At 52.3% G+C, this 26,497-nt stretch overlaps 2 protein-coding genes, 1 long non-coding RNA gene and 1 pseudogene across 7 annotated transcripts; 1 reads left to right on the top strand and 3 right to left on the bottom strand.

The window, feature by feature from the left end:
• Positions 1 to 1,016: 1,016 nt before the first annotated feature.
• On the bottom strand, positions 1,017 to 1,884 carry LOC309606638 (serine/arginine-rich splicing factor 3 pseudogene; annotated as a pseudogene). The gene is made up of 2 exons: positions 1,863 to 1,884; positions 1,017 to 1,829 (listed from the first exon to the last, which is right to left on the bottom strand). The product of its transcript is annotated as a serine/arginine-rich splicing factor 3 pseudogene (transcript).
• LOC309606637 (uncharacterized protein) lies at positions 1,017 to 4,683 on the bottom strand (the record flags this gene model as incomplete). Its single annotated transcript, XM_082343933.1, has 3 exons — positions 1,017 to 2,499; positions 3,557 to 4,284; positions 4,669 to 4,683. 3 exons carry the CDS (start codon positions 4,681 to 4,683, stop codon positions 1,944 to 1,946), a joined length of 1,299 nt encoding a protein of 432 aa, XP_082200059.1. The 3' UTR covers positions 1,017 to 1,943.
• Positions 4,279 to 22,686, bottom strand: LOC309606111 (uncharacterized protein). Of its 4 annotated transcripts, XM_082342742.1 has the most exons (8): positions 18,468 to 18,651; positions 15,941 to 15,977; positions 14,908 to 15,418; positions 7,761 to 7,862; positions 7,059 to 7,191; positions 6,305 to 6,500; positions 5,848 to 5,931; positions 4,279 to 5,172 (listed from the first exon to the last, which is right to left on the bottom strand). In XM_082342742.1, exons 3-8 carry the CDS (start codon positions 14,942 to 14,944, stop codon positions 5,146 to 5,148), a joined length of 579 nt encoding a protein of 192 aa, XP_082198868.1. In that variant the 5' UTR covers positions 14,945 to 15,418; positions 15,941 to 15,977; positions 18,468 to 18,651; the 3' UTR covers positions 4,279 to 5,145. The 4 variants fall into 4 exon arrangements, 1 of the variants encoding a protein (XP_082198868.1); XR_014231659.1 differs by lacking the exons at positions 4,279 to 5,172; positions 5,848 to 5,931; positions 6,305 to 6,500; positions 7,059 to 7,191; positions 7,761 to 7,862 and adding an exon at positions 22,485 to 22,686 and having other exon boundaries at positions 13,425 to 15,418; positions 18,468 to 18,531; XR_014231660.1 differs by lacking the exons at positions 4,279 to 5,172; positions 5,848 to 5,931; positions 6,305 to 6,500; positions 7,059 to 7,191; positions 7,761 to 7,862 and having other exon boundaries at positions 13,425 to 15,080; positions 15,311 to 15,418.
• LOC309606114 lies at positions 7,878 to 9,052 on the top strand. Its single transcript, XR_014231665.1, has 2 exons — positions 7,878 to 8,410; positions 8,665 to 9,052. It is a non-coding gene; the product is annotated as an uncharacterized lncRNA (long non-coding RNA).
• Positions 22,687 to 26,497: the final 3,811 nt, after the last annotated feature.

Here is a 26,497-nt window from a genome sequence, read left to right as displayed (position 1 = left end):
TGGCAAGAATAGTACCAGGGAGACCCCGTGTGCTCCCCGGGCCCGGCCTCCCTGAGTGGATGCCATGTGTGCTTTTCCTGCGCTGGGGCTTCTGGACGCATCGCCAGGAGCGAGGGCGCCTCCTGAGTCCCCGGGTGCAGGCCCCCCTCGGGAAGCAGAGCGTGGAGCTATCCCCCAGCCATCCCAATGGCAGTCTTCTTTTAAAAATTAATTAATTAATTAATTTTTGGCTGCGTTGGGTCTTCGTTGCTGCACGCGGGCTTTCTCTAGTTGTGGCGAGCAGGGGCCCCTCTTCGTTGCGGGCACATGCCTCTCATTACGGTGCCTTCTTTCGTTTCGGAGCACGGGCTCTACACGTGCCGGGTTCTGTAGTTGTGGCACGGGGGCTCAGTAGTTGTGGCTCCCAGGATCTAGAGCGCAGGCTCAGTAGTTGTGGCCCACGGGCTTAGTTGATCTGCGGCACGTGGGATCTTCCTGGACCAGGGCTTGAACCCGCGTCCCCTGCATTGGCAGGAGGATTCTTTTTTTTTTTCTTTTGGAACCAAAACTTTCATCCCAAGGATTGTCACAAAACATATTACAAATGACAGCATGAAAAAAAAAAACTGCACAGTAACTCAAAGTTCAGCTCTACAATATACTCTTAATCTGGCAGGACATTGGTGTCTTGAATACTCTCAAATTCCCAAGTAATATTACAAAGAGCTTTGTATTCATGTACAGCAATCACACAGGGGACTTATGCCCTAAATCAAAGGTAAACTAACTTTCTTGAAACTTCTTCGATTCTAAAGTCACTGGACAACCTCTTGTCCGGTGTGAAGACTAGTGGAATTTTTAAACCTCTAATCTAGGGTAAGGGTGCAGCTTTAAGTTTTACCTGCTGCCTTGTGTTCACAGCACCTTTTAAAGACTGCTTGCTTAACTACAGCTGCATGCCATATCCCAGCTACAGAAAGCCTTTTCAATGTTTGCCAGTGTTGTTTCCATAATAGTAAACATCACACTTTAGCTGGGCAGGAGTCAGAGTTTTATTATCCGTCTAGGCAAGACCAAAAATTCAAAGCAAATTCAATTTTGCTTAAGGGAACATTGGAAGGTAACAATTCTTCATATTACATGCCTCACAGGACCCATTTCAAACCATAGAGAATGACACCTTTATGTGTCACTGTCCCAAGAGACAAACAAATGTGAACAGCTAAAACATTTAAAAAGTGCACCAAGCTTCGGAAGTCTCAAACAGAACTTGAATTTTCTGTACATACTCCTGTCAAATGAAGTTACTTCCTGTACACCACTCTTCTTGCAAAGTGGTCCTCTATTTCCTTTCATTTGACCTAGATCGGCTAGGAGACCTAGAGAAAGATCGGGACGGCTTGTGATTTCTCTCCTGGGACAGGGATCTCTCTCTTCTCCTATATCTAGAAAGGGACCTGCTCTGGCTGAGGGAGAAGCTTCTCCGTCTCGGACATGTGTGGCGAGGTGAAGGACTCCTCCTCCGGTAATCATCTCGAGGGCGACGACCCCAAGAAGGAGGCGGTCACGATTTCGACTTCTCTTTTCCCCATTCGACAGGTCCACTCTTACTCGGCAGCCACATAGTGTTCTCCCATCTAGTTCTCGGACAGCATCGGCTGCATCTCGGGGATCTTCACGTTCAACAGGAGCGAAGCCGGGAGGGTTTTTAGCAACCCACACACTTCAGAGTGGTCCATAATAGCCTAAAGCTCGTTCCAAATCAGCCTTGTTACCACTGTTTCCAAGATTCCCTACATAAACTTGACAGTCCAACGGACAGGCATCACGATGCAAGACCCTCGTGGCTCCTGGGTTTCACAGGCCATAGGGTGATCCCAGGCCTCTAGAATCTGGCAGCTGCATCTGCTCGCACAAGCTGTCCTGTGGGGATGCTTTTCCCCCTTTGTGTCCAGCCCGGGGCCCTACTGGCTTGGCCCCGCCTCCCCGGTGAGAGGGTGAACCCCAGCTCCCTGGAGCAGACACTCAGAGCCCTGTTGACCGGACTCACGGGACTGGGGCAGCGGCTGGACATGTGTGGCCAGCCTGGTGGTGTTTGGCCCCGTCTGCAGTTCCAGTTCCAGCTGAGAAAGAGCCTCGCTCTGTAATTTTCTCCCGGTTATGTAAGGATCCCCGGTGTCATTTGACAGAAATGTAGATGGTGTGTTCTTTCTCTGTTTTCTCCCTGCTTCCTCTCCTCCCTCTCTGCCTCCCTCTCTCCCTGTCCCTCTTTCCCTGTCCCGCTCTCCCTCTACCTCTTTCCCTCTCCCTCTCTCTCTCTCTCCATCCGTCTCTTCCTCTCTCCCTCCCTCTCTCCCTCTCCCTCCCTCTCTTTCCTCTCCCTCTCTCCCTCTCCCTCTCTCCCTCTTCCCTCTTCCTCTCCCTCTCTCCCTCCCCCTCTCTCCCTCCCCCTCTCTCCCTCCATCTCTCCCTGTGCCTGTTTCCCTGTCCTTGTTTCCCTGTTCCGCTGTGCCTCTACCTCTTTCCCTCTCCCTACCTCTCCCTCTCCCTCCACCTCCTTCCCTCTCTGGAGAGGGAGGGGGAGAGGGAGAGAAAGGGGGGGAGAGGGAGAGAGGGATAGAGGGATAGAGGGAGGGAGGGAAAGACATCTCTCCCTCCCTCCCTCTTCTCCCTCTCTCCCTCTCCCTCTTGGAGGGAGAGGGAGAAGAGGGAGAAGAGGGAGGGAGGGAGAGGGAGAGAGGGAGGGAGGGAGAGATGTCTCTCCCTCCCTCTCCTCCCTTTCCCTCTTCCTCCGTCTCTCCATCTCCCTCACTCCCTCTCAGAGAGGGAGAGACGGAGGGAGAGGCAGAGACAAGGGAGAGGGAGAGAGGGAGAGGGAGAAGGAGGGGGGAGAGAGGGAGAGAGAGAGAGAGAGAGAGGTCTTTTCCTCCCTCCCTCTCTCTCCTCCTTCTCTCCCTCTCTCCCTCCTCTCTCCCTCTCCCTCCCTCCATCACTTTCCCTCCTTCTCACTCTCCCTCTCTCCCTCCCAGAGAGGGAGAGACAGAGGGAGAGGGAGGGGGGGGAGAGAGGGACACGGAGAGGGAGGGAGGGAGACAGAGGGGGAAGCAGGCACCCTCTCTCCTTCTCCCTCTCCCTACCTCCTTCTCCGACTCCCCCTCTCCTTCGCTCCCTCCCTCTCTTCTCCCTCCGTCTCTCCCTCTCCCTCACTCCCTCCCAGAGAGGGAGAGATGGAGGGAGAGGCAGAGACGAGGGAGATGGAGAGAGGGAGAGGGGAGAGAGGGAGGGAGAGGCAGAGACGAGGGAGATGGAGAGAGGGAGAGGGAGAGGGAGGGGTGAGAGAGGGAGAGGGAGAGATGTCTCGCCCTCCTTCCCTCTCCCTCCCTCGCCCTTTCCCTTCCTCTCTCCCTCTCCCTCCCTCTGGCTCTCCCTCTCCCTCCGTCTCTCCCTCTCACTCACTCCCTCCCTCTCACTCACTCCCTCCCAGAGAGGGAGAGACGGAGGGAGAGACAAGGGAGAGGGGGAGAGGGAGGGGGGAGAGAGGGAGAGAAGGAGGAGAGAGGGAAAGGGAGGAAGAGACCTCTCTCTCTCTCCCTCTCCCTTGTCTCTGCCTCTTCCTCCGTCTCTCTGTCTCTGGGAGGGAGTGAGGGAGATGGAGAGATGGAGGGAGAGGGAGGAGAGGGAGCGAGGGAGAGGGAGGGAGAGAGGGAGGGAGAGAGGGAGAGCGAAAGAGGTAGAGGAAGAGTGGAACAGGGAAACAGGGACAGGGAAAGGGGGACAGGGAGAGAGGGAGAGGGAAAGAGGGAGAGGGAGAGCGGAGCAGGGAAACAGGGACTGGGAAAGAGGGAGGCAGAGAGGGAGAGGAAACGGGGAGAGGGAGGAGGGACGGATAGAGGGAGAGGGAGAGAGGGACGGGGGAAGAGAGACAGGGATGGAGGGAGGGAGAGAGGGACAGGACAGGGCAAGAGGGACAGGGAGAGAGGGAGGGAGAGAGGCAGAAGAAGAGATGGAGGGAGAGTGAGAGGCAGGGAGGTAGAGGGAGGGAGGGAGGGAGAGAGGGACACAGAGAGGGAGACAGGGAGAAGGGCTGATGGGGGCTCCCTCCCCCTCCCATCCTCTGCCCACTGCTTTCTCTTTTTTCTGCTTCAACAAACACCAGGCGCCTTTTAGATCAGCCCTGAAGTCAACGCTGATGCTTGGACGGCCTGACCTCCCCGCTGCCTTCCAGCCCGGGACCACAGCCAGGAGATGAAGTCTACGGGGCCCTGGGCGGCAGCGGCGGGCTGCACAGGCACCTCCTCTGACGCCCTATCTCTCCTCGTTTACGAGGCAGCCGCCAGCTCCCCTCCCTGACTCCCCCAGATTTGGGGCCTTTTTAATATGTCTCGATAATGTCGTGAGCTACTATTTAACTTTTCCACGAGGACCCATCTCCCGAAATGCAGTGGTTTTCAGCCTTGGCTGCACTAGAGAACCCCCAGGGAAGGGAGAGAAGTCTCTCCCTCCCTCTCTCTCCCTCTCCCTCCGTATCTCCTTCTGGCTCTCTCCCTCTCCCTCTGGGGTGATGCCCGATGAGCTCAGATTCGCAGATGTTCCCCCCATCCCCTCTCTGTGCCTTGCGTGGGGTCTGGGCCTTCTCACTGTGGCCTGGGTACAGCCTTGACATTCAGACATCGGTTCCTGCAAGGACACTTGCGTTTGGTCCATACCGCTGCAGCCTATGCTTCTCCCGTTTAGCATCTTCAGTAGATGGGGGCTGTGCACGAGCCCTTCATCTTCCCCGCAGACACCACTGGTGCTTGCTCGGCCTCGTGGGTGATGCGGGGGGCACGGGGGACAGTCCTGTGTCCCCACCTTCTTGGGCTGCAGACAGGCCACGTTGGTCCTGTGGTGACTGGGGGCTCCCAGGAGAACCCCACCGCAGAACTGGAGAGGTGGCCCCAGAGAAGGTGACGTACGCCTGGGGCCGGGCCTCACCAGCCAGCCACGGGCCACCTGCAGCAACAGGCCTCTCGCCGTCCAGGGGCTGGGTGTTCGGGCGCCGTGGGGATGAGCTGCTGTCTGCACGGCAGCCGAGTTTGTATTGTTGAGCCCGGGGAGGCCCCTGGGTGGCTCCTGGAGAGGCTGGTCGCATTTCTTCCTGCCCTTGGCCTTAGAGCTCATCACGGTTCACGCCGTTTCTGGTTCCAAAAGGACCTGTGTTCATAAAGACCACGTGTTAGGACAGCACCAAAGTGTCTAGAAATCCGGGCCAGGAGGAGGCCAGTGGCCTGAGAGCCCTGCCCGCCCACAGAGACCTGGCCCGGGGCCTGTGGGGAGGGCGTGGCCCACGGTCCCCAGCGCTGGCCGTCTCTGGGTTCCAGAACTGCGCGATCCTCGGGGAGCTGGTGAGGCTGCAGGCTCAGAAGTCCCGCCTGCTGGGGTTCAGCACGCGAGCCGACTCCGTGCTGGAGATGAACATGCCCAAGACCAGCCAGCTGGTGGCCACTTTCGTAGGTAACCCCGCCTCTCCGAGTCCCAGTGGGGACGGGCGTCAGGCGGACCTTGACTGGACGTGGTGCTGCCTGAGACCCCACTGTGTCAGCCCTTGGGGGTCGCCTTCCCCAACCCTTCATTCTGCCTCGAGGGGCGTGGGGTGGGGGGCGGCTGGGGGGCTGCCACAGGGACATAGCCGAGCCTCTCCCCTCCGCCCGCAGATGAGCTGGCCCAGAAGCTGAAGCCCCTCGGGAAGCAGGAGCGGCCGTGATCCTGGAGCTAAAGAAGGCTGAGTGCCAGAGGCGGGGCCTGCACTTTGACGGGCCCATCAACGTCTAGGACCTGCGCTACTACATGAACCAGGGGGAGGAGACGCGCTACCACGTGGACCAGCACCTGCTCAATGAGTCCTTCCCCATGCAGGTGGTCACGCGCGGGCAGCTGGGCATCTCCCAGGAGCTGCTGGGGCTGACATTCGACCTGGAGGAAGGCGCCAACATGTGTCACGAAGATGAAGATGTGAGGCACTACACGGTCCGGGACGCGGCCTCGGGCAAGGTCATCCATCCAGGATGCCATCCAGGTGGCAAGTTCCACCTGGACCTCTACCCTCGGTGCATGCGTGGGGGAACCTGTCGGCCGTGGGCCAGGGCTCCTCTGTGGAAGCGGGGCCTCACCCGCATCCCTCCCCAGGGAAGGGAAGTCCGGGCACATGGCCTGCTTTGGCCTGCAGCTGGGCTGCCTGCAGCAGGATGGGAGGCGCCAGATCGCCATCGCGGCCATGGTGGCCAACTTCACCAAGCCTACGCCCAACCCGCCCTCCCTGTTGCAGCATGATGAGCTGGAGACCTACTTCCATGAGTTCTGGCAAGCGATGCACCAGCTCCGCTCCCAGGAGGGTGCAGGCGAGGGGCTGCAGGCAGGGGGCGGGGAGGGCCCGGGCTCTCCCGTGGTCCTCAGGCAGGCCCTCGCCACCGGATTCTTCCGCTGATGTCACCCCGCATGTGGCGACGCCCTCGGTGTCAGTTTCCATCATCAAACTCCACGCACTGGGCGCGTAAACAACGTAAGTGGACGTCCTCGAGACTCTGGAGGCTGGAAGTCCCAGATCAAGGAGTTAGGACTGGGTCCCTGCATGTTAAATACATGTATTCAAGAGATGCCTTTAAAAAAGACAAAATAGAAGAAAGGAACGTTGCCTGCAAGTCTGGTGACAGGCGGTGATGAGAACCAGAGGGTAGGCTCTGGGGCCGGGAGCACCGCGCCCTGTGAGGCCCTGAGGCTGCTGCCAAGTCTCTGTGGAGGCTCAGCAAGTCCCAGTGACTTCCGCGTGCGGGGGGGGGTGGGGGGTCCCCAGCTGAGCGTCTGGGCCCAGGACCCAGTGCTCGTTCAGTTTTCCTGCGGTCAGCCCTTCGTCCTGAGAGCGATGCTCTCACAGGCTGCACCGGAGTGCGTGGGGACACTTTACTGAGCTGTGCAGCCGTCACTACTGCCCTGTTCTGGAACATTTCCCTCACCCCGAAAATGTCCCTCACGCCCTTACTTATCATTCCCTCCCCTCCCCTGCCCCTGACAACCAGGAACCCACTCTGACTCTGTGGATCTACCTGTTCTGGACGTTTCCCCTCAGTGGGGTCACACCCTGTGTGTCCTTCTGTGTCTGACTTCTCTCGCTGAGCATCGTGTTCTCAGGGTGCATCCACGTGGCAGCGAGTGTCAGGGCTTCACACCTTTGCGTGGCTGAGGGCCGGAAAGAAGACAAACGAAAAGAAAGGCACGTTGCCTGCAACTCTGGTGACAGCCGGTGATGAGAACCAGAGGGGAGGCTCTGGGGCCGGGAGCGCCGCGTCCTGTGAGGCCCTGGCGCTGCTGCCAGTCTCGGCGGGGCACGGGCAGCGTCGTCCCCCAGGGGCTGCTGGACAAGCTTATCAAGTCCCGGCTGGCCAACCCCGGTGCGGCCGGGCCGAGGGAAAGAAAAGGGGCTCCCGGACCGCCCGGCTGGAAAGCGCGGCCTGGACACAGTGCCAGCCCCCCGTCTCCTTCCTCCCGCCCCCCAGGCCTCTTCAACCTGCGCCAGATGGTCCTGGCCGAGGTGGACCAGGCCCTGCACACGCAGACGCCCTCGGACCCGGCCCAGGACAATGCCCGCCTCTGCCAGGAGATCCTCGGGGTCCCAGCCACGCCAGGTAGCCAAGCGCGCGCTGGGCCCACCTTAGCGGTCGGTTGGCGGCTACTGCCCAGGTCAAGAGGATCCTCTGGTGGTGTGTGAAGGGGGACCGGCTGATGGGCTCTGGCCAAGGCCCGCTGACCTCTGGCCTCTTCCTGCCTGGGTTCCTGGGCTGGTCCCTCCAGCTGTGGCCCGCGGAGTCCGAGGGTGGGGTGGGCGTATCTGCACGTGCTTTCTGCAGAGCCTGCAAGAGGCAGGAGAGGGCTTCATAGGCCGGACGGAACGCGTCGACGAGGTTTGCAGGTGCGTGTCGGTGCAGAGACGCAGTTCACTCCCTCGTGAGCGCTTTAACCCGCGCTCTCCCCGTGCTGGAGCGCGAGCCCTGACTCATCCCTCGGAGCCTCGGGCAGCTGTCCTTGTAAGAGACTTAGGGGTGAACCCTCGTGAGCTTCAGCAGAAAGTCGGCAAAGATTGATTTGTGTCCCTCCACTGAGTTGCCCACAAGGTCCCCGTTTTCTACAAGTGTTGGGCCAATACTCCCTCTAGTGGCAGGGGACTCAGACAGGGCTGCTTTGAGGACCCAAGCTCTGCGCTCTGGGGAAGGGGCACGGAGCGGCCAGGGGGCCGGGCAGGAGCCTCTCCGCGTGTGTCCCAGGGACCCACCTGCCTGCGACCTTCGGCCGCCTGGCAGGAAGATACAACGCCCAGTCCTATGGCTACCTGTGTAGCGAGGTGTACTCTGCGGACACGTTCCACACACGCTTCAAGCAGGAGGGCGTCCTGAGTGGCAAGGTGAGAGGCCGTCCTGCCACGCAGACCAACACGGTGGTCCTTGGCCTGGGCCTAGATGCTTGTGCCGCCCGCCTGGGCCTGCCAGGCTCTGAGGGCCCTGCCCTGGACCTCGTGCTCCCTTGCCCTTTGTTCAGTCACAGCAGAGGTGGCCACACCCACACCCTCAGTGAAGGCGGAACTCCACCCTCCTGCAGCCCCACACCCTCAGTGAAGGCGGAGCTCCACCCTCCTGCAACCCCGCCCCCTCTTGCCAGGTTGCCATGGACTACAGAAGCTGCATTCTGAGGCCAGGTGGCTCCAAGGATGCCAAGGGCATGGTGAAGCTCTTCCTGGCTTGCGACCCCACGCAGGATGCCTTCCTCCTGAGCAAAGGGCTGCAGCTTGAGGGCTGCAAGTTCTGCCCACCCAGGCGGGCCCGGTGCCTTAGCGCCCCGCCGGGGCGGGGGAGGGGCCGTGTGTCCTCCCAGCCCCTGAGTCCCTGGCGGCCGGCCTCGGCCAAAAGTCTCCACCTGGACGTGTCTGGAGAGCCTGGTGTCAAGGCTCCCCCTTGTTGCACTAATGCAATCCCTTCCTGGGGAGCTTTCCTGCTTCCAAAACGGTTCTTTGAAAACGCAGCCATTAATAAAAAGACTCCACTCCTGGTCTCTGCCTGCGGTGCCTTCCACCACAGGAGCGGCATGGGGGCCATCACACTGGGGGGAGTTCTGACCTTGGTCGGGGATCAGCCCTGCGGCCGTTGCAGGCTGCTCTCTGCTGGTGTAGCGTCTGGGTCACTGGGAGATGGCTGAGCTGTGGGGTGAGTTCACACGGGGATGGCTCCCCCCAACCCTGGCCGGCCCGGCTCTCCAGTGAGGGGGTGTCAGGTTCCTGCCGGCCTCTCGCCTGCCCGGCACTGTTTGGCATGGCGGGGGCTGTGATTGGCTGCAGCTGCTTCTGGCGGTGGGCACAGCTGCGGGAAGCCCGGCTGTGGCTGTCCCTGTGCCCGTGCCCTGTCCTCCTGCTCATGGCCGGCCGGCTGGCTCCCTCCGCTCATTGGCAGCTGGTGAAGTCTGGACCACAGCAAGGGGCCGCCTTCCTGGGTCCTAGCAATTCTGCCCAAAGGCCTTAGGGATGCGGTTTGGCGGCAGTAGGAATTCAGAGAGGGTGCTGCCCCACTGGAGCGCTAGGATGGGTCTGGACCGTCCCGTGTGTCCTTCCCTGGCCTTTGAGCTCCTTGGGAGCCCTGCCTCCGGCCCTTCGCCCCCACAAAGGACGCCAGGCAGCGGAGCGAGGGCGCGGGCAGCGCCCCGACCTTCTCCCCGGGGCCCAGGCGGGAAGGCTGTGCCACGTTCTGTCCTCCCCTCAGCCTGCCCGCCCGTTCTCACCCGCCCTGGGCCAGTCGGCTGTGGACCAGGCTGTGGTGTCTGCCCTTCTGCAGACCCGGCTCAGCTCGCTCCCTGCACCCACTTCTGTGCCTTCTGTGTTCTGGGCTGGTCGCAGGCCCAGAGCCGGTGGGCAGGCACCCCGTGGCCGGGAGGGCTGTTCCTGCGAATTCCCTGGGGCTCGAAAAGGAGCACAGCCAGCCTTCCATCCGGCACTTCTCAATGGACATGGAAGGGGCGTGTCGAGGCCTGGGGGCTGCTCGTCTTCCCGTGCACCGAGCCCCCCGATGGTCCCCGCGCAAAATCCAGGTGTGGCGTTGGCACCCCAGCCGTGCGCCGGGCAGTCTGTGGCGGGCGCCACAGGCCTCGGGCTGGTGGGCCACAGGGTTCCCGAGCGGCAGGTCAGGACTGAGAGGGTGAGGCCTTTCTCCGGGTCCAGGGCCCAGACTGACGCCGGCTGGAGGCCCCTCCGCTCACCGCCCGCACCCCCCAGCCCCTGCCCTCACGTGAGCCCCCAGGGCTGAGCTCAGGTGTTGCATGCCCAGGCTCTCCGGCAGCCCAGCCCGTTCCCACTCCTCCATGGTCACTGAAGGACTTGGAAGCAGGTTGCCCCACAGAGACCGCTGTTCCCCGAGCCCTGGGCAGGGGGCAGGGAGGACGGGCACAGGGCCCTGCAGGGGTGTGGGCGCCGGGGCAGCCGGAGCAGCTCCACACAGTAAGTAAGAGCAGCTCACCAAAAACAGTGCGTTTCTCCAGCCGCCCCGGGACCTGAGCTCAGGTCCTGGGGCAGGAAGGGGCAGCAGTGCAGCTGTTAGCTGTCACTGGGGGTCGACTGTGGCCCGGTGCCACCTCTTAGATCCTCCCCCGTCCCCTTCCGGGGTTGCGACCGGACCCCTGCCAATCGGGTTCTCATTCCTCCCCATCCCATACGCCGGCTCCATGAAGGTGGAAGGAACACATTTTTTAAAAGGTTAGAGCTCGGGCTTCCCTGGTGGCGCAGTGGTTAAGAATCCGCCTCCCAATGCAGGGGACAAGGGTTCAAGCCCTGGTCTGGGAAGTTCTCACACGCTGCGGAGTAACGAAGCCCGTGCGCCACAACTACTGAGCCTGCACTCTACAGCCTGCGAGCCACAACTACGGATGCCCGCGTGCCTAGAGCCCGTGCTCCGCAACAAGAGAAGCCACCGCAATGAGAAGCCCACGTACCGCAACCAAGAGTAGCCCCCGCTCTCCGCAACTGGAGAAAGCACGCACGAAGCAAGGAAGAGCCAACGCAGCCAAAAATAAATAAAATAAATAAAGTACATAAATAAATTTTTAAAAATCATATTAAAAACCTATTAATGAGATTTTAAAAAATAGTCAGTTAGCTACTTAGTTAATTGTGCTGGGTCTTAGTTGCCACAGGCCGGCTCCTTAGTTGTGGCAATCAGATATTTTATATTCTTTTTTGTTCCTGAACAAAGGCCTCAGAATTCAGTATCTATTTGATAACGCTCACAGCATAGCTCAGCATGGAATAGCCACATTGTTTTTCTTTGGCTGCTATGTACCAAACAGCCGTTTGTACTGTTTTACCAAATGCCTGTATTTAACACCTGTTTTAAAAAACATAGTGAGATCTCAAAACTTTAAATTGACTAAAGTAAGATACTCTCTGTAGTACTACTTATTTGACCAACAAACACTACCTGATGACACCGGTGTGGTGCACTGAGCCTTACTCTAGCATATCGGGATAAACCCTGTTGCGACAAGTGCTCACCCTCCAAGTCCCCAAGGCCTGTCACACATTGCCAGCGAAACTGCTTCCTGCTTGGGAAAGAGTGCCCCAGTTCGTTTCTTCAGAAGCTTGAAGGCTATGGAAGCCCTCCAAAAGGTTAGAGGGCAAAGAACAACTCTAAAATTGGCACATTTGTTTAAAAAAAAAACACTTGTCAGTATTACAAGAGCCAGCTTGCTTTCCCTTGTGACACGGTTTCTTCGGAGGCAAGGGGTGTGGCCATGGGACTTGGACAAGCTGTTTCCCTCTGTCTCAGTGTCCCACCTGTGAGTGGGTAGTCTGACTCAACTTCATTACAGACATCTGAATAAGGATCATGAACAGTGGCATCTAATTTCCAAAATAAAAACAGGAGAATCAGTATGTCTTTTACAACAGGACGTCAAGTCTACCTCAGTGATATTGCTAGCCTTGAGTCCAGTGCTTCTCGCTCAGTGCAATTGTGCCCCCCAGGGGACATCTGGGAAAGCCTGAAGGTGACTTTGGTTGTCACAACTGGGAGGAGAGAGAGGGAATGTTACGGGCATCTAGTGAGTAGAGGTCAGGACCTTGCTAAACACTCTACGATGCACAGGACTCACACCCACAGCAAAGGTTTATCTGGCCCCAAAAGTCAATGCCTTGCTTGAGAAACCCTGCCTTAGAGCAAACCACGGATACTCATCTTTAGCAGGTAACAGGGCATTTACTACCCACCTGTAAACCTACAGACTTCCCGACTTCCACAGCTAATCCTGTGGCAGGAATGAAATAGATAGCGTATGACCATCTGGTAGTATCTAGGTTTGCCCCTCAAGTCACACGGGACAGTGCTAGAGACTGACATTTTCTATATTGGAGGCCTTTGGCAAGCCACCAGTTTTCTAACCTAAAAAGTCTAAGCAGCATTATTACAATACACATAATAACACGACAACTCTGCTTTTATAGACAGATTAGATGTGGGAAAGGAGCTTATCTGACATCAGAAGGAAATGCTTTAAACGCATCACATCTGCTGGTTTGACTGTCAAATCTTGACAGCTGGAGAGGTAGGAAGATAGACAGGAGAGAACACACCAAAGTTACGGGCCTGCTGAGTCCTCGGCTCTAACCAGAATACACTTCGTACTGCCCTGGGTCCAGGGATATGTTCTAACACCCTCTCAGTCACTTACGGTCCAGAGACAGACCAAGTGTAAATTCACAATTACCAGCAAGTGTACCAAAATAAGGCAGAGTTAAGAAACTGAAACGCGAGCCCTACCTGCTCTTTTTCTTCTTCATCGACAGAATCACCTGATTTTGCTTTTTCAGGGTCTTCCTCAGGTTTCTGTTTGGCAGGGCTGTCACACACAGTAAGGCCAACTGGTAGCTCAGCCAGACCCTACACTTGCAGTGGGCACAAAACAACTTATATTCCTCCCTACCAAGAATACCCTCTGTTTGGAAAGATTCAGGGCATGGACACCCTCTTCCCTCCAAGGAGAAGCCCTTTTGGCCAGGACATTAAAACAAGCTTCGAGCTTAATGTTTCTTTGGATGACAGGTTTAGAATACCACCGTTTTGCAAACCCTAAGAAATAATGAATCTAGACTTTGATCAACGGCTGCTAGAATCACTGAAGAGACATTACATGCCTCTGATGGACAGCCCCATACCGTCAATGAAGTCGCACAAAATAAAGCTGGAATCTGATCAGGACTCTAGACCTAACTACCAGTTGACAGAAAACTGGACACAAGGGAACACATTCACCACCGAAACGATGCAGTCAGCCAGACCTAGAAGCTATTAGACAAAAGACCTATTTTCTTTAAATAAACGGCAAGGAAATAAGGAATCTATCACTTGAAAGGCTTAAGGAACAAATCAACCAAACCCTGTTACACAAGGGGAGGTATGAACACTGCTATATATTTGTTCGTAAGGAACTGTTACACTTTGTAAGGCATGTTTTGTCTTCTTCAAAAGACTGTTTGCTAGATGTTAGCAATTATAGCAAAATATGAATAAAAAACTTGTCAGAGAAAGAGACCTTGTCATCTAGAAATATCGTATTTGTGGATAAGATGACATGTCCGATTTGTTTCAAAGTAATCCAACTGGGGGGACATGGGTGTGTATGGAGTTGTAATCCATTTGGAATAATTTTCACTTGGAGCATATGGCGGTATAGATGAAACAACAGCCAGGAGCTGTTAACTGTTGATACTGGCTGATAGGTACACAGGGGTTCATTTTACTATCCTTGGTATTTTGTGTATGTACATTTGAAGTTTCCTATGCTAAGAGTAAACATGGATGAGGTCTTCAGAAATGCTGTTCATGAATGTCTAAAAACAGAATATCAAAAGGGAAACCTAAGCAATGTGGAAGTCAGAATTACTAAGTTACATCCTACTAATTCTATATGTGTTTTACCAAAAACAGTTGGCCCCTAAAATGGGGGCTGTCCATTCATTATATACTGACCCCCTTGTGAAATGAGATGTGATGGTGGTCTGCCTGGTAGTTTGCCTTGTAATCCTGGGGCTCCATGAGACTTCAGGTGCTTACAGAAAAGAAACAAAAAAGCCACTATGAATAAAGAGTTCACAGACAAGGTACAGTTCTTCAGCATTAGCAAGCTGGTGCACAGACCAGGTTCTGAGGATTAAGTATCCTTCTCTTCTTATTCTAAGCAACCACCGTCTTCATAAAGTCATCAAACGAGCACCTGCCAGTTTGCTAGGCCAGTTTAACACAAGCTCTTGTATGAAGGGCCCAACCCTGAGACGGACAAGGAAACAGAGCCTCTGCTTATTTCGTCACACGATGAAGTGGCCAAGCACCTGACCTGAGCTCAAGTCCCAGGCTCTTATTTTTAAAAATTCCAGAAGAGTTACTCTGACTACAAGGGGGGAAGGAGTCTAAGAATAAATGTTTAGCTTCAACAGGCATGTCACTTACAAGTCATAAATATCAGCAGCTCCTGTTTTCTTATACCTCATCAATTCAACCACATTTGGGGATCTAATGCTCTATAACTTGGTCGAAGACAAAAATTTAAAGTATATATCTAAGCTAGTTAGAAGAATACACAAGAGGGAATTCCACGGCGGTCCAGTGGTTAAGACTCAGCACTCTCACTGCCGAGGGCCTGGGTTCGATCCCCGGTTGGAGAACTAAGGTCGTACAAGCCGAGCAACACAGCCACCCGCCACCCCCCACCCCCCAAAAAATAAAAATAAAAAAAAGATACACAAAAAACAAGTACTGCCGGTGGAGGGGTTGTGTGTGGGGGGAACAGACAGACCCTATGGCACCAAGTCTGTCCTCCCCTTAGGCGGTACCAGACTCCAACGAGGTCAAACGAGTCAAGTGCTCTTACATTTTGTTTCTCCATCAGACTTGCTTCTCCTGGGCATGCAAAGTTTGCAAACAGGTTTGGGGGACTTCTTTTTCTCTGCTATTTCCACTCTGCGCTCCTCACCACTTGGCTGGCTCCCGTTTTCTAGACATCCATTCACTTCCCGACTGAAAGCATGTTCTCCAAGGACAAATCTGTATTTAAAAGGGATTTGACTTTAGCCAGGTAGCCCTCCTACAGCAGGAAAGGATAATTTAAGTAGCAGTGAACGTCAACAAGTGGCCATGAGAGAATAAGGAAACACATGCGCTTCCTTTATAACTATCAGGTAACAGGGAGAGGTGGGATGATCCTGCCTCCCTGGTCACAGACAAGTTACATGGGAGGAAACGTTTTCTAGCCGCCGGGATGCTGACGACTGAACCTCTGATAATTCTTCTTTATGTCATTTGGTTTCCAAGTCACATAACTGATTCTTTATTTCTGTCTGCAGAAATTCAGGCAAGAGATTCCATTTCTCCTTCACGCATTCCTAAGGGAAGGATATAGGTTTAGAAGTCTCCACATTCCCAAGCTATGAACCAATGGACTAATACACAAATAGTTACACTGCCTGGTCACATAACAATGACTGAATGGCAGGCAATGCTGAGTCGGCCAAAAAGAAAACTAAATATTCACAAGACATGTTCCTGTTGTTTTCGTTAAGATCATATCACACCATCTCCAGAGTGGTGAAAAACGGAAAGATTAAAGGTGAAACAGACACATAATAGCATACTAGAACAAACCTGATTTTGAAAAACAGTGTGACCAGGACAAATTATAATCCAGACTCGATGGTACGGAACCCAGACTGGGAAACTCGATGAGTTACCAAAAGCTAACCAATAATAGCCTATTAGTCCAGCACATTAGACAAAATCATCCAGGTTATCCTCAACTTCAGGGAAAAGAGAGCCAATTCCACTTAAATTTGTTTTTAGGAACTACATAGTGTCTGTCAAATGGTCATATTTGATCATACATTTTGTTAAGGTGGAGATTACCTTACCTTTTCTGTTAAACTATCTCTTTCCAAATCTTTGAGCCTGGGGGAAGAAAAAGGGAAGAAACAAACACTTGTTCTGCAACATTGTCTACCTGTAAGAATACCACAGTTTAAAGAACTTTGGAAAGAAGTTTAACATGAATGTTAGAAAAAAATACAATGGCTTTTCCCTCCCCCAGTGTCTAGAATGCCCTAAGGTAATGCCTACACGTTAAGAAGTTATTTTCAATATGAATGAGGTCCCCCTTTTGGGGGGTGGTTTTCTGATGGTGGTAAGAGATGGTAGAGGAGCTCTAGAACAACATTTTTTCTTTTTTTTTTTTTTTAACGTTATTTTAAAGACACTGGGAAAGGGGAAGCAGGTCACACAGTTGGGTTCCTTCCCAAGCTAATTGACCTATAGGTGGTCTTCCTCCAATTGGACCTGACAAGATTTCATAGGAGGGCATACAGAGGTTAGAAAGAGTGGACCAGGGTGACAGGATGCTGTGGGGAACAGCCAGCTAACATTCCCAAAGGCCAGGATGGGGTGGTGGCAGCATTCTGAGGAGGAATATACGAAAATGGAGGAGTCAAGGCATCTGGGGCAGCAGGGGGTGCCCACACACAAGCAAGAGAGATGAAGCTAGAAAAGTGGGCTGGCGCCTCACCCAAGAGCTCATCCTTGCAAATGTTTGTACCCAGTCATTCAGAGGTGCAGAACTGTCATGAGTTTAGTTGGAAAATCATGGCCTGATTTGGTTCTTGAAGATTAGTATCTTGCCTCTTTGGGGAGGAAGGCAGCGAAAAGAAGAAAGGAACAAAACTAGAAGACACCGAGGAAATGGGGAGGCTGCTGTTCCTAGCCTGGGCGCTGACTGTGGGCAGTTGGGTGCGAACAGGTCTAACCAGCTGGGCAAGCGTCCCTCAGCAGAGGGGCAGCACCCTGGGCAGGCGCTGGGCCTCCACCATCTATGGATCCTCCCCTCCAGCACCCAGGCTAGGTACTCAGTTACCAGCAGCCCAAAGGGCAGGAACAGACCTCTGCCAGGCTGGCCTTCCCAGAGGGCACGTGTAAGCAGCACAGCCAGGAAGGTGAGCGACAGGCTTTGCTGGCTTGTCGGGAAGGAGGGCGACGTCTGGCTCGGCACGGCTGGAGTCAGCGCTAGCCTCCCCTCGGACACCGGCACTGGGCCCCTGGCCTCAGGCGCACACAGGCCTCCAAAGCCCTTCCCTCAGGATGGCGCTCAGACCCTCCGCCCAGCCCACCCTCCCGCCCCAAACACCAGCAGGTCAAGCACCACTCAGAGAAGGGGGCCTTTAAAGGGCTTTGGAAAATCTTAGAATCCGGACATGGAAGCTACTATGTTTCACTTGTAGCTGAGAGCTCTGCTTCCAGAGCACAGGATGGCCGAGGGGGGCGAGACGGGAGGGTCTCGCTGTGACCCCCCAGGCACCGCTGGCCTTTTCAGCCACATGCCTGCCTTCCTTGGAAATACATTTCATTAACAGCCAAACGGAACACCCTGAGAAACAGGAGGAATTATTGCTTCGTTTCAACCCTTAGCAACAGTGAATTTTCACCACCGGGTATTTCGTCTGCTCTCTGCAATGCGCTGGAACTTGCCTTTGGGCTAAACGTGCCTCAGCTGTCCACGGCACCCGACACACTTGGCGACTCCTAACATAGGCCTCCTAATATGCATGTGGTTAATACTGGCTGTTTTAATTTTAGCACATCGGAAAACATAAGGGGTATAAGTTCTAGTAGCATTAAAAACAAGAAAGAGTTAACCAATTCTAATAGTAGCGTTTCCTTTTCGACCACTTCCCAAAATTATAGTTCTCTTTTTCTGTCTAGCAGTTGTGGATGCTTCCTTCACCAATGGAGAAGTTATCCACTGGTACTGAGACAGAAATGATAAATATGCCATTTAAGTTACAGGTATTTTAGGAGGGTTTGATCTTCATTGGAAATTAAGATACTTTAAGTTAATCAAAGGTTTTCAATCTGCATTTCTGGGAACCTAAATTAAGGCATCACACAATATTTTCAAAAACAGAAAAGCCATTTCATTGGACTAAAAACTTAGTTTTAAGATGGCAGAAAGGGGCTTCCCTGGTGGCACAGTGGTTGAGAGTCTGCCTGCCAATGCAGGGGACACGGGTTCGTGCCCTGGTCTGGGAAGATCCCACATACCACGGAGCAGCTAGGCCCATGAGCCACAATTGCTGAGCCTGCGCGTCTGGAGCCTGTGCTCCGCAACAAGAGAGGCCGCGATAGTGAGAGGCCCGCGCACCGCGATGAGGAGTGGCCCCCACTTGCCGCAGCTGGAGGAAGCCCTTGCACAGAAGCGAAGACCCAACACAGCCAAAAATAAATAAATAAATAATTCCCAAAAGAACTGAATGTTAAAAAAAAAAAAAAGAATAAAAATATTAAAAAAAAAAAAGATGGCAGAAAGTACCTTGATAATTTTCTTTTAAGAAAGAAAGAAAAACAAGCCATTAAAGAGAAATTCTTCGGAGAGAACTAGAACATGCTATATACCTCTGACTTGGCACTCCTTCCATCTGGAGAACTTTTTGGATAACTGCTTTCATCACAGAATGATCTAAAGTAAAATAAATTGAAATTAGAGTAATTATTTCCCAGTGAGTGGCTATTTCCATTTAAAACCAAAAGCCAACTAATTATTGCTTTTCCCATAAAATTAAATATGAAATCTACATTATGTAATTAGACACTTATTTCCCCCTTTGTGTATTCTAATTTCTTCTTCAAAAACCTAAGATGCGAGAGGGCTGGGCTCCGTCCGTCCGGTCGGCGGAGACCGAGTGTCCCGAGCGCCCCGAGAAACCCGGTAGGAGAGGAGACGCCCGGAGCCCGGGTCCCCGCTCGGCGGGGCGGGGCGCGGCCCGGCGCGGGCGAGCGCCTCCCCAGGCCCGGGCGCCCCCAGCCAGCTCCGCGGGCGGCGCGCGGCGCGAACTTGGGCACTGCGGCAGGCGAGGGCGGGCGCGCCGCGGAGTTTGCGGGAAGTCCGGCGGTGGGACCCGCGAGCGGCGCGAAGTTGGGGTACCTGCGGGCGCCGGCCCGGTCCGGCCTGCAGCAGGAAGTGCTCCGGCGGCCCGGCGCTCCGGCTCACACGGACTTTCTCCGGCGGCGCCCAGCACCTGGCCGCACCACGGCGGGCGAGGCACGCGGGGGAGGTGCCGCGCGCCGTTTAAAGGGACAGCGCGCCGGCCGCGCGCGCGCACTCGCCGCCCTGGGGCGCGCCGCCCCGCCGCCAGGTGGGCGCCCTGGGAGGGGCGGGGCCGGGGGGGGCATCCGCGGCCCGGGGGTCCGGGGCGGGGTCGGCCGCTCCGCGCCCCCTCCGTGCGCCGCCTCCGCAAACTCCTGGCGTGCGACTCTGCGCCGGGCACTGAGCCGGGGTCGCACGCGGGAAGGGCAGGGGTGCCGACCCACACCCTCTCGAGGTGTGGAGCCCCCGGTCCTGGGGCGCCCCCTCACCGCGGCGGCCGCGCTCGCACGGGACAGCCTCCGGGATGCTGGGCCAAGTGGGGCCGCCGGCGGGAGCGGGTGCGCGGCCTCGGCTGCACCGACGCTCCGGAGGCCGGAAAGCGGGGACGTGGGAGCGCCCTTGGGCGAACCGCGCGTCGCGGCGCCTCCTGCGCGTATCCCGGTAACTGCGAGCTGCGGAGACGCTGCGGGGTCTGCTTTCAGGCCCGGCGTGATCTGGGCGCACTGGCCGTTAGTGACTGCCACCACCCACCCACCCCCGACTCCCCCGTGGCTCCCGGTTTGCTCGAGGTCACCCTCCTGCGGACAGAGGTGAGGTTTTAAAACAAGTGCGCAGAAATAAAATCAGCCACAAACCGGAAAGGACCCACAGAAGTCCCCCTCAGTCGCCCCACCCTAACCTGAGGCCTGCGGTCAGGACAGGCTGCAATGGTCCTCCAAGACTAGAGACCTCCTGGCTCCCTCACCCCTACAGGGTCCTGGCAGGAAAATGGGGGTGGCACCAGGACAGTGGTCCGGAGCATAGCGTCACCAGGAGGACGGGGTTGATGTGAAGAGCAAGATGCCCACCCCCACTTCCACCCCCGCTGAGCACATTTTGGGCCCCTTGGGGGTCAGAGGCTGGGGCTAAAGCCCTGCAGGACAGTGGGCCAAGGTCACTCCTAGGGCAGTGGTCAGAAGTCTGGTCTAAGTACTTCTGTCCCCAGTCTCATGGTGGTAGGTCCTTGACCTTGGTCGTGGACTGACCCCTGACCCCCAACTTGAGGTTCTGCACAGAAAGCTTCCCCCCACCAGCTCACTCCTGCCTTGCCCTCTGGGCAATGGGTATGAACCCTCGAAGACTCTCTGGGCACACCCCCAGAACCCCACTTAGATCTAAGCTTGTCCCAGGTCCCACCTCCCCCCCCAGCCCAGCGCATGCCCCAGCCTGCAGGGCAGTCTGACTGTTCTGAGGGGCCTCTACCAGTTGCTGGCACAGTCACGTGGATTGGCGTGTGGTCCCAGCCCAAGAGGTGCACGGAGAGAGGGACAGGTAACTGCCACCCGCTCAGCTTGGGGACCAGCTGAGGCCCTGGGCCGGGAGGGAGGCCGTGCCTTGGCCTAGGGCAGCTCAGCAGCCCCAGGATTGCAGCTAGCTACTAAGTGTTATTTAGGATCTCGGGGCCCTGGGAAACCGGGGCTTCTGCAAACAACACCTGTGAGCAGAACGTCTAGCTGCTTCCAGGCAAGGGGTCAGGACTCAAGAAGCTCTCCACTAGGTGCCAAGGTCCTCCCCTGCCCAGGGCTGGGGTCACCGTGTGGATGGGGTCTAGAGGTGAAGAGGGGCAGGGGTGCTGGCTGTTGTACACACTCCCGGTGGGAACCTACTCACCCGGTGGGCTGGTCACAAATTCGCACATTCCAGTTGTTTTCCTCACTTGTATTTTCTAACTATTAAAGAGATTATTTCTTCAAAAAAAAAACAAAAACCTAGGATGCCATTTTACAGACTGCCCCCAGTGGCTACTATTTTGGCAGCAGCAAAGGTCAACTTTAAACATTTTGCATCTAAAGTGGCTTTGGATACCTTTGGATAGAAAGTACAGTCTGAGCACTGTCCAGACACTTAGATACCTAAAGCGCATCTAAGATATCAAACCAAAGTCCTGATATCCCCTCAAAAGCTGCTCCTCCTATCAGCCCCCTTTTTCTAAGTGATACCACCCAGTTGCACACATAATCATCAACGACTTGTCTCCTTGTTACTATTTCCTTCATACCCCACATCTAATCTATCGGCAAGCCCTGTTAGCTACACCCGCAAAACACAACCTGAATTCAATCACTTTTCACTTGCTCCAAACTTCCAACCTAAGCTAAGCCATAAACATCTCTTATTTGGACCACTGTGATAGTCTCCTAACTGGTCTCTCTGTTTCTCTTCTTTATCCCCACAAGTATATTCTCTATACCAGGTCATCTTATTGAGATACTATTTGGATCGTGCCTTTTTCCAGTTCAAAACCCTCTACTCATTTGGAATAATCCACACCTTTACTCTGGCCTTCAAGACTTTACAAGATCAGACCCCTGGCTAGCTCCTTGACCTCATGTCATACCACACTCTTCTTCACTCAGTACTCTGACCATGTTGGCCTCCTTGCTTTTCCTTAAATACTCCACCCACCTACATGCCTGCATACTCATTGCCTCCTTGTCCTGAAATGTGCTTACCCCAGATCTTCCATGGCTTGCTCCTCTCTTCATTCAGGTCTCCGTTCAAATGCCACTTCTCCAGTGAAGGTGTCCCCTAACAAACCTATCCAATGGAGTCCTACCTGCTCCCCCTCACTCTCCTTACATTAAGATATTTTTGCACTTCCTACTGTCTAAAATTATATTACTTAACTGTTTACTCATTTCTATCTGAACCCCTTCACTAGAATGTAAGCTCCACGAGGGCAAGACTTTTGTCTGTCTGGTTCACTGCTTTATCCCTAGTGTCTGACCCGTATCTGGCACACAGTAGGTATTAAAAAAATTACTTGTTAAACTGACAAATGAATAAAGTACTCCTTGCAAGAATTCAGAGGTTGCACAATAAGGAAATAATGCTCTTGGTGGAAGCAGGCTTAGTATCTAGGTTCACCTCTATTCAGAGTAGAGATAAGAACAATGTAAAGGTATAACTCACTTTAATTAGTACATTATCTGCTAAAAACATAAGGGAAGTGCAACATTAGAAAAGTACAGTTGACACTTGAACAACATGGGTTTGAACCTCGCAGGTCCATTGACACACGGATATTTTTCAATAAATATGTACTATCGTCCTACATGAGCCAAGTTTGGTTGAATCCACAGATGTGGAACCACTGACTATAAACTTATACCCAGATTTTCAACTGCGTGGGGGGCGGCACCTCTAACTCCCAAGCTGTTCAAGGGCCAACTGTATACGATGAGGAAAGTGAAACACATTAAGTTTTAAAAACTGTCAATACGTGAACAAACTCTTTTTGTTTTGCTATGTGTTAATCAATTAAAAAAAAAAAAGTGACCACATACCAACAAGTGGATTTTTGTCTTATATCCAAAACAACCAGAGTTCTGTTGCTTTCAAGGGCCTTTAGTAAAGCCTTTGCTCCTTCACTGGTGAGGCCACACTGCTGCAGGTCAAGTGCTTTCGATGAAAGACAAAAGGTCACTTGCGAAGTCTATACAGATTTAACATATAGACAACTCTCATTTTCTCACGTGTGGAAGAGTCCTACAAAAGACCAGCCATGGCAGGTTTGTAATTTTGGGTATGGAAAAAAACAAACGTATACGCACACACATAATGCATAATCCAATTTAAAAACCTCTTCTTGGAATTTTCATTGCAGCTCTATTTACGATAGCCAGGACATGGAAACAACCTAAGTGTCCATCGACAGATGAATGGATAAAGAAGATGTGGCACATATATACAATGGAATATTACTCAGCCATAAAAAGAAACGAAATTGAGTTATTTGTAGTCAGGTGGATGGACCTAGAGTCTGTCATACAGAGCGAAGTAAGTCAGAAAGAGAAAAAGAAATACTGTACGCTAACAGATACATACGGAATTTTAAAAAAAAAATGGTTATGAAGAACCTAGGGGCAGGACAGAAAGAAAGACGCAGGTGTAGAGAATGGACTTGAGGACACGGGGAGGGGGAAGGGTAAGCTGGGACGAAGTGAGAGACTGGCATGGACATATATACACTACCAAATGTAAAACAGCTAGTGAGAAGCAGCAGCACAGCACAGGGAGATCAGCTCAGTGCTTTGTGACCACCTAGAGGGGTGGGATAGGGAGGCTGGGAGGGAAACGCAAGAGGGAGGAGATATGGGGATATATGTAAATGTACAGCTGATTCACTATGTTACAAAGCAGAAACTAACACACCATTGTAAAGGAATTATACTCCAATAAAGCAAAAAACAAAAACAAAACAAAACAAAACAAAAGCACTTTTTGGATGTGCAATGATAACCCTGCCTTCAGTACCAATAAATGGTCCAACATACTCTACAATTACAGAACTGAAGAATAACTGTATATAACCTATGAGAATAAAACATCACAAAATGAATCTCAGTTCATAATTAGCAAGGGCAGCAGTGGCATGTAAACCTCAGAAGCAAAAACTGGTGGAGCTGAGAAAGGCACTGCATTCTTTTGATCATGATCTTGAGCTTCAAATCACACTTCAAACTAGTTAAAAGGGGAAAACGAAAGAGAAGAAATGTAATAACTGTTAGTTTTAGAGCAAAAAACACAAGTCTAGGAGGATACAAATAATAACAAATTCAAAGAAGGTGTGAAGACACAGTACATACTAAAAACCTATCATGAAAGTATGATGGTCAAGAACTCTCTCAGTAAAAGGTCAGACAAAAACTAGAACAAATGATCATGAATTCTAGTAGTTCTGGGGCTGAACAACCTACTCACTTAAACAAAAGGCATCATCACAAAAGCGCAGGTATTAAATAATATTACATGAAAGGCAACTATCATGAGTCATTTTCTTAAGTGTTGTGTGGAGCATCACATTTAAATAACTGGAGTCTTTCAACACCCCATGACACACAGAAACAGAAAGTCAGACATATGGATCTGACAGGAATAGGATACAACCGTTACAACCTCTCACTACAGAAGAATGGACACAGGGTATAATTAACCAACTCGCCAAATTAATACAAACAGCCAGTAAACCCATCAGTAAATCAAAGGAATACAAAATAAAACAACATGTGGTTATTCTCCTATCAGATTGAGCCAAGCCTTTACAATGTGTATACGCTTTTGATCCAACAACTCTCTTTCTAAGTATTTAACCAAAAGAAATAGTCAGAGATATAGGCAAGGACACATTTCAGAGTACTATTTGGAACTGGAAACTGGACACAGCTTATATACAAGAACGGAGAAGCTATGTGTACTGTGGCATATTCATATAATGGAACACTGAACAGTCACAAAAAATGATGCAGTAGATGCAAATTTACTGACTTGCTAAATTAACTGAAAAAAGTTATGATATTTGGAGTAATCCCACTTGCATGAAAAAGGGAGAGGTATTCACTTTTGTAGTTTTACACTTTTTGAAAAGTGCTACAAGCCAGTGTTTGTGTGAGGCAGGCTTCACATCCACTGTTGGGGTGGACTACAAATTGGCATAGCGTTTCTGGATGGTAATTTGGCAATGTGTATCAACAGTCTTAAAAAGGCAGAAGCAAGAAGAACTACAATCCTGCAGCCTGTGAAACAAAAACCACATTCACAGAAAGATAGACAAGATGAAAAGGCAGAGGGCTATGTACCAGATGAAGGAACAAGCTAAAACCCCAGAAAAACAACTCAATGAAGTGGAGATAGGCAACCTTCCAGAAAAAGAATTCAGAACAATGATAGTGAAGATGATCCAGGACCTCGGAAAAACAATGGAGGCAAAGATCGAGAAGATGCAAGAAATGTTTAACAAAGACCTAGAAGAATTAAAGAACAAACAAACAGAGATGAACTAACTGAAATGAAAACTACACAAGAAGGAATCAATAGCAGAATAACTGAGGCAGAAGAACGGATAAGTGACCTGGAAGACAGAATGGTGGAATTCACTGCTGCAGAACAGAATGAAGAAAAAAGAATGAAAAGAAATGAAGACAGCCTAAGAGACCTCTGGGACAACATTACATGCAACAACATTCGCATTATAGGGGTCCCAGAAGGAGAAGAGAGAGAGAAAGGACCAGAGAAAATATTTGAAGAGATTATAGTCGAAAACTTCCCTAACGTGGGAAAGGAAATAGCCACCCAAGTCCAGGAAGTGCAGCGAGTCCCATACAGGATAAGCCCAAGGAGAAACACGCCGAGACACATAGTAATCAACTTGCCAAAAAATAAAGACAAAGAAAAATTACTGAAAGCAGCGAGGGAAAAATGACAAAAAACATACAAGGGAACTCGCATAAGGTTAACAGCTGATTTCTCAGCAGAAACTCTACAAGCCAGAAGGGAGTGGCAAGATATACTTAAAGTGATGAAAGAGAGGAACCTACAACCAAGATTACTCTACCCAGCAAGGATCTCATTCAGATTCGATGGAGAAATCAAAAGCTTTACAGACAAGCAAAAGCCAAGAGAGTTCAGCACCACCAAACCAGCTCTACAACAAATGCTAAAGGAACTTCTCTAAGTGGGAAACACAAGAGAAGAAAAGGATCTACAAAAACAAACCCAAAACAATTAAGAAAACAGTCATAGGAACAAACATATTGATAATTACCTTAAACGTGAATGGATTAAATGCTCCAACCGAAAGACACAGGCTTGCTGAATGGATACAAAAACAAGACACACAAATATGCTGTCTACAAGAGACCCACTTCAGACCTAGGGACACATACAGACTAAGAGTGAGGGGATGGAAAAAGATATTCCATGCAAATGGAAATCAAAAGAAAGCTGGAGTAGCTATACCCATATCACATAAAATAGACTTTAAAATAAAGAATGGGGCTTCCCTGGTGGCGCAGTGGTTGAGAATCTGCCTGCTAATGCAGGGGACACGGGTTCGAGCCCTGGTCTGGGAGGATCCCACATGCTGCGGAGCAACTAGGCCCGTGAGCCACAACTACTGAGCCTGCGCGTCTGGAGCCTGTGCTCCGCAACAAAAGAGGCCACGATAGCGAGAGGCCCGCGCACCGCAATGAAGACTGTCCCTGGCAAACTAGAACCTATGGTGACGCCATCTAGAGCAAATATTTGAGCCATAGATACCTCATTCGTAAGCAGCAGGAGTTTCTCTACTCACCCTTTTTGTTCTCAACCCTGCACCTAGTAAAGAGGAGGTCTTTGGCCAAATAGAATAAACTGACAGACTGGCATAACTCATCAGTTACTTGATGAAGGGCAGTCGATATTAACAGGGCTACATTTTCTTTACATTGTCCCCTCACAAACTTCTGAAGGGTGTAAAGCAGAGGTTTCGGGTTGATAGACAAAGAACAAATCTGGTCTTGGGGTCATTTTATTAGACTTA

Source organism: Balaenoptera borealis, assembly GCF_965194805.1.
Source record: "Balaenoptera borealis genome assembly, chromosome: 11".
NCBI classification, from domain to species: domain Eukaryota; kingdom Metazoa; phylum Chordata; class Mammalia; order Artiodactyla; family Balaenopteridae; genus Balaenoptera; species Balaenoptera borealis.
Note: the sequence above shows the minus strand (reverse complement) of the source record. Positions and strands in the feature narration are given on the sequence as shown.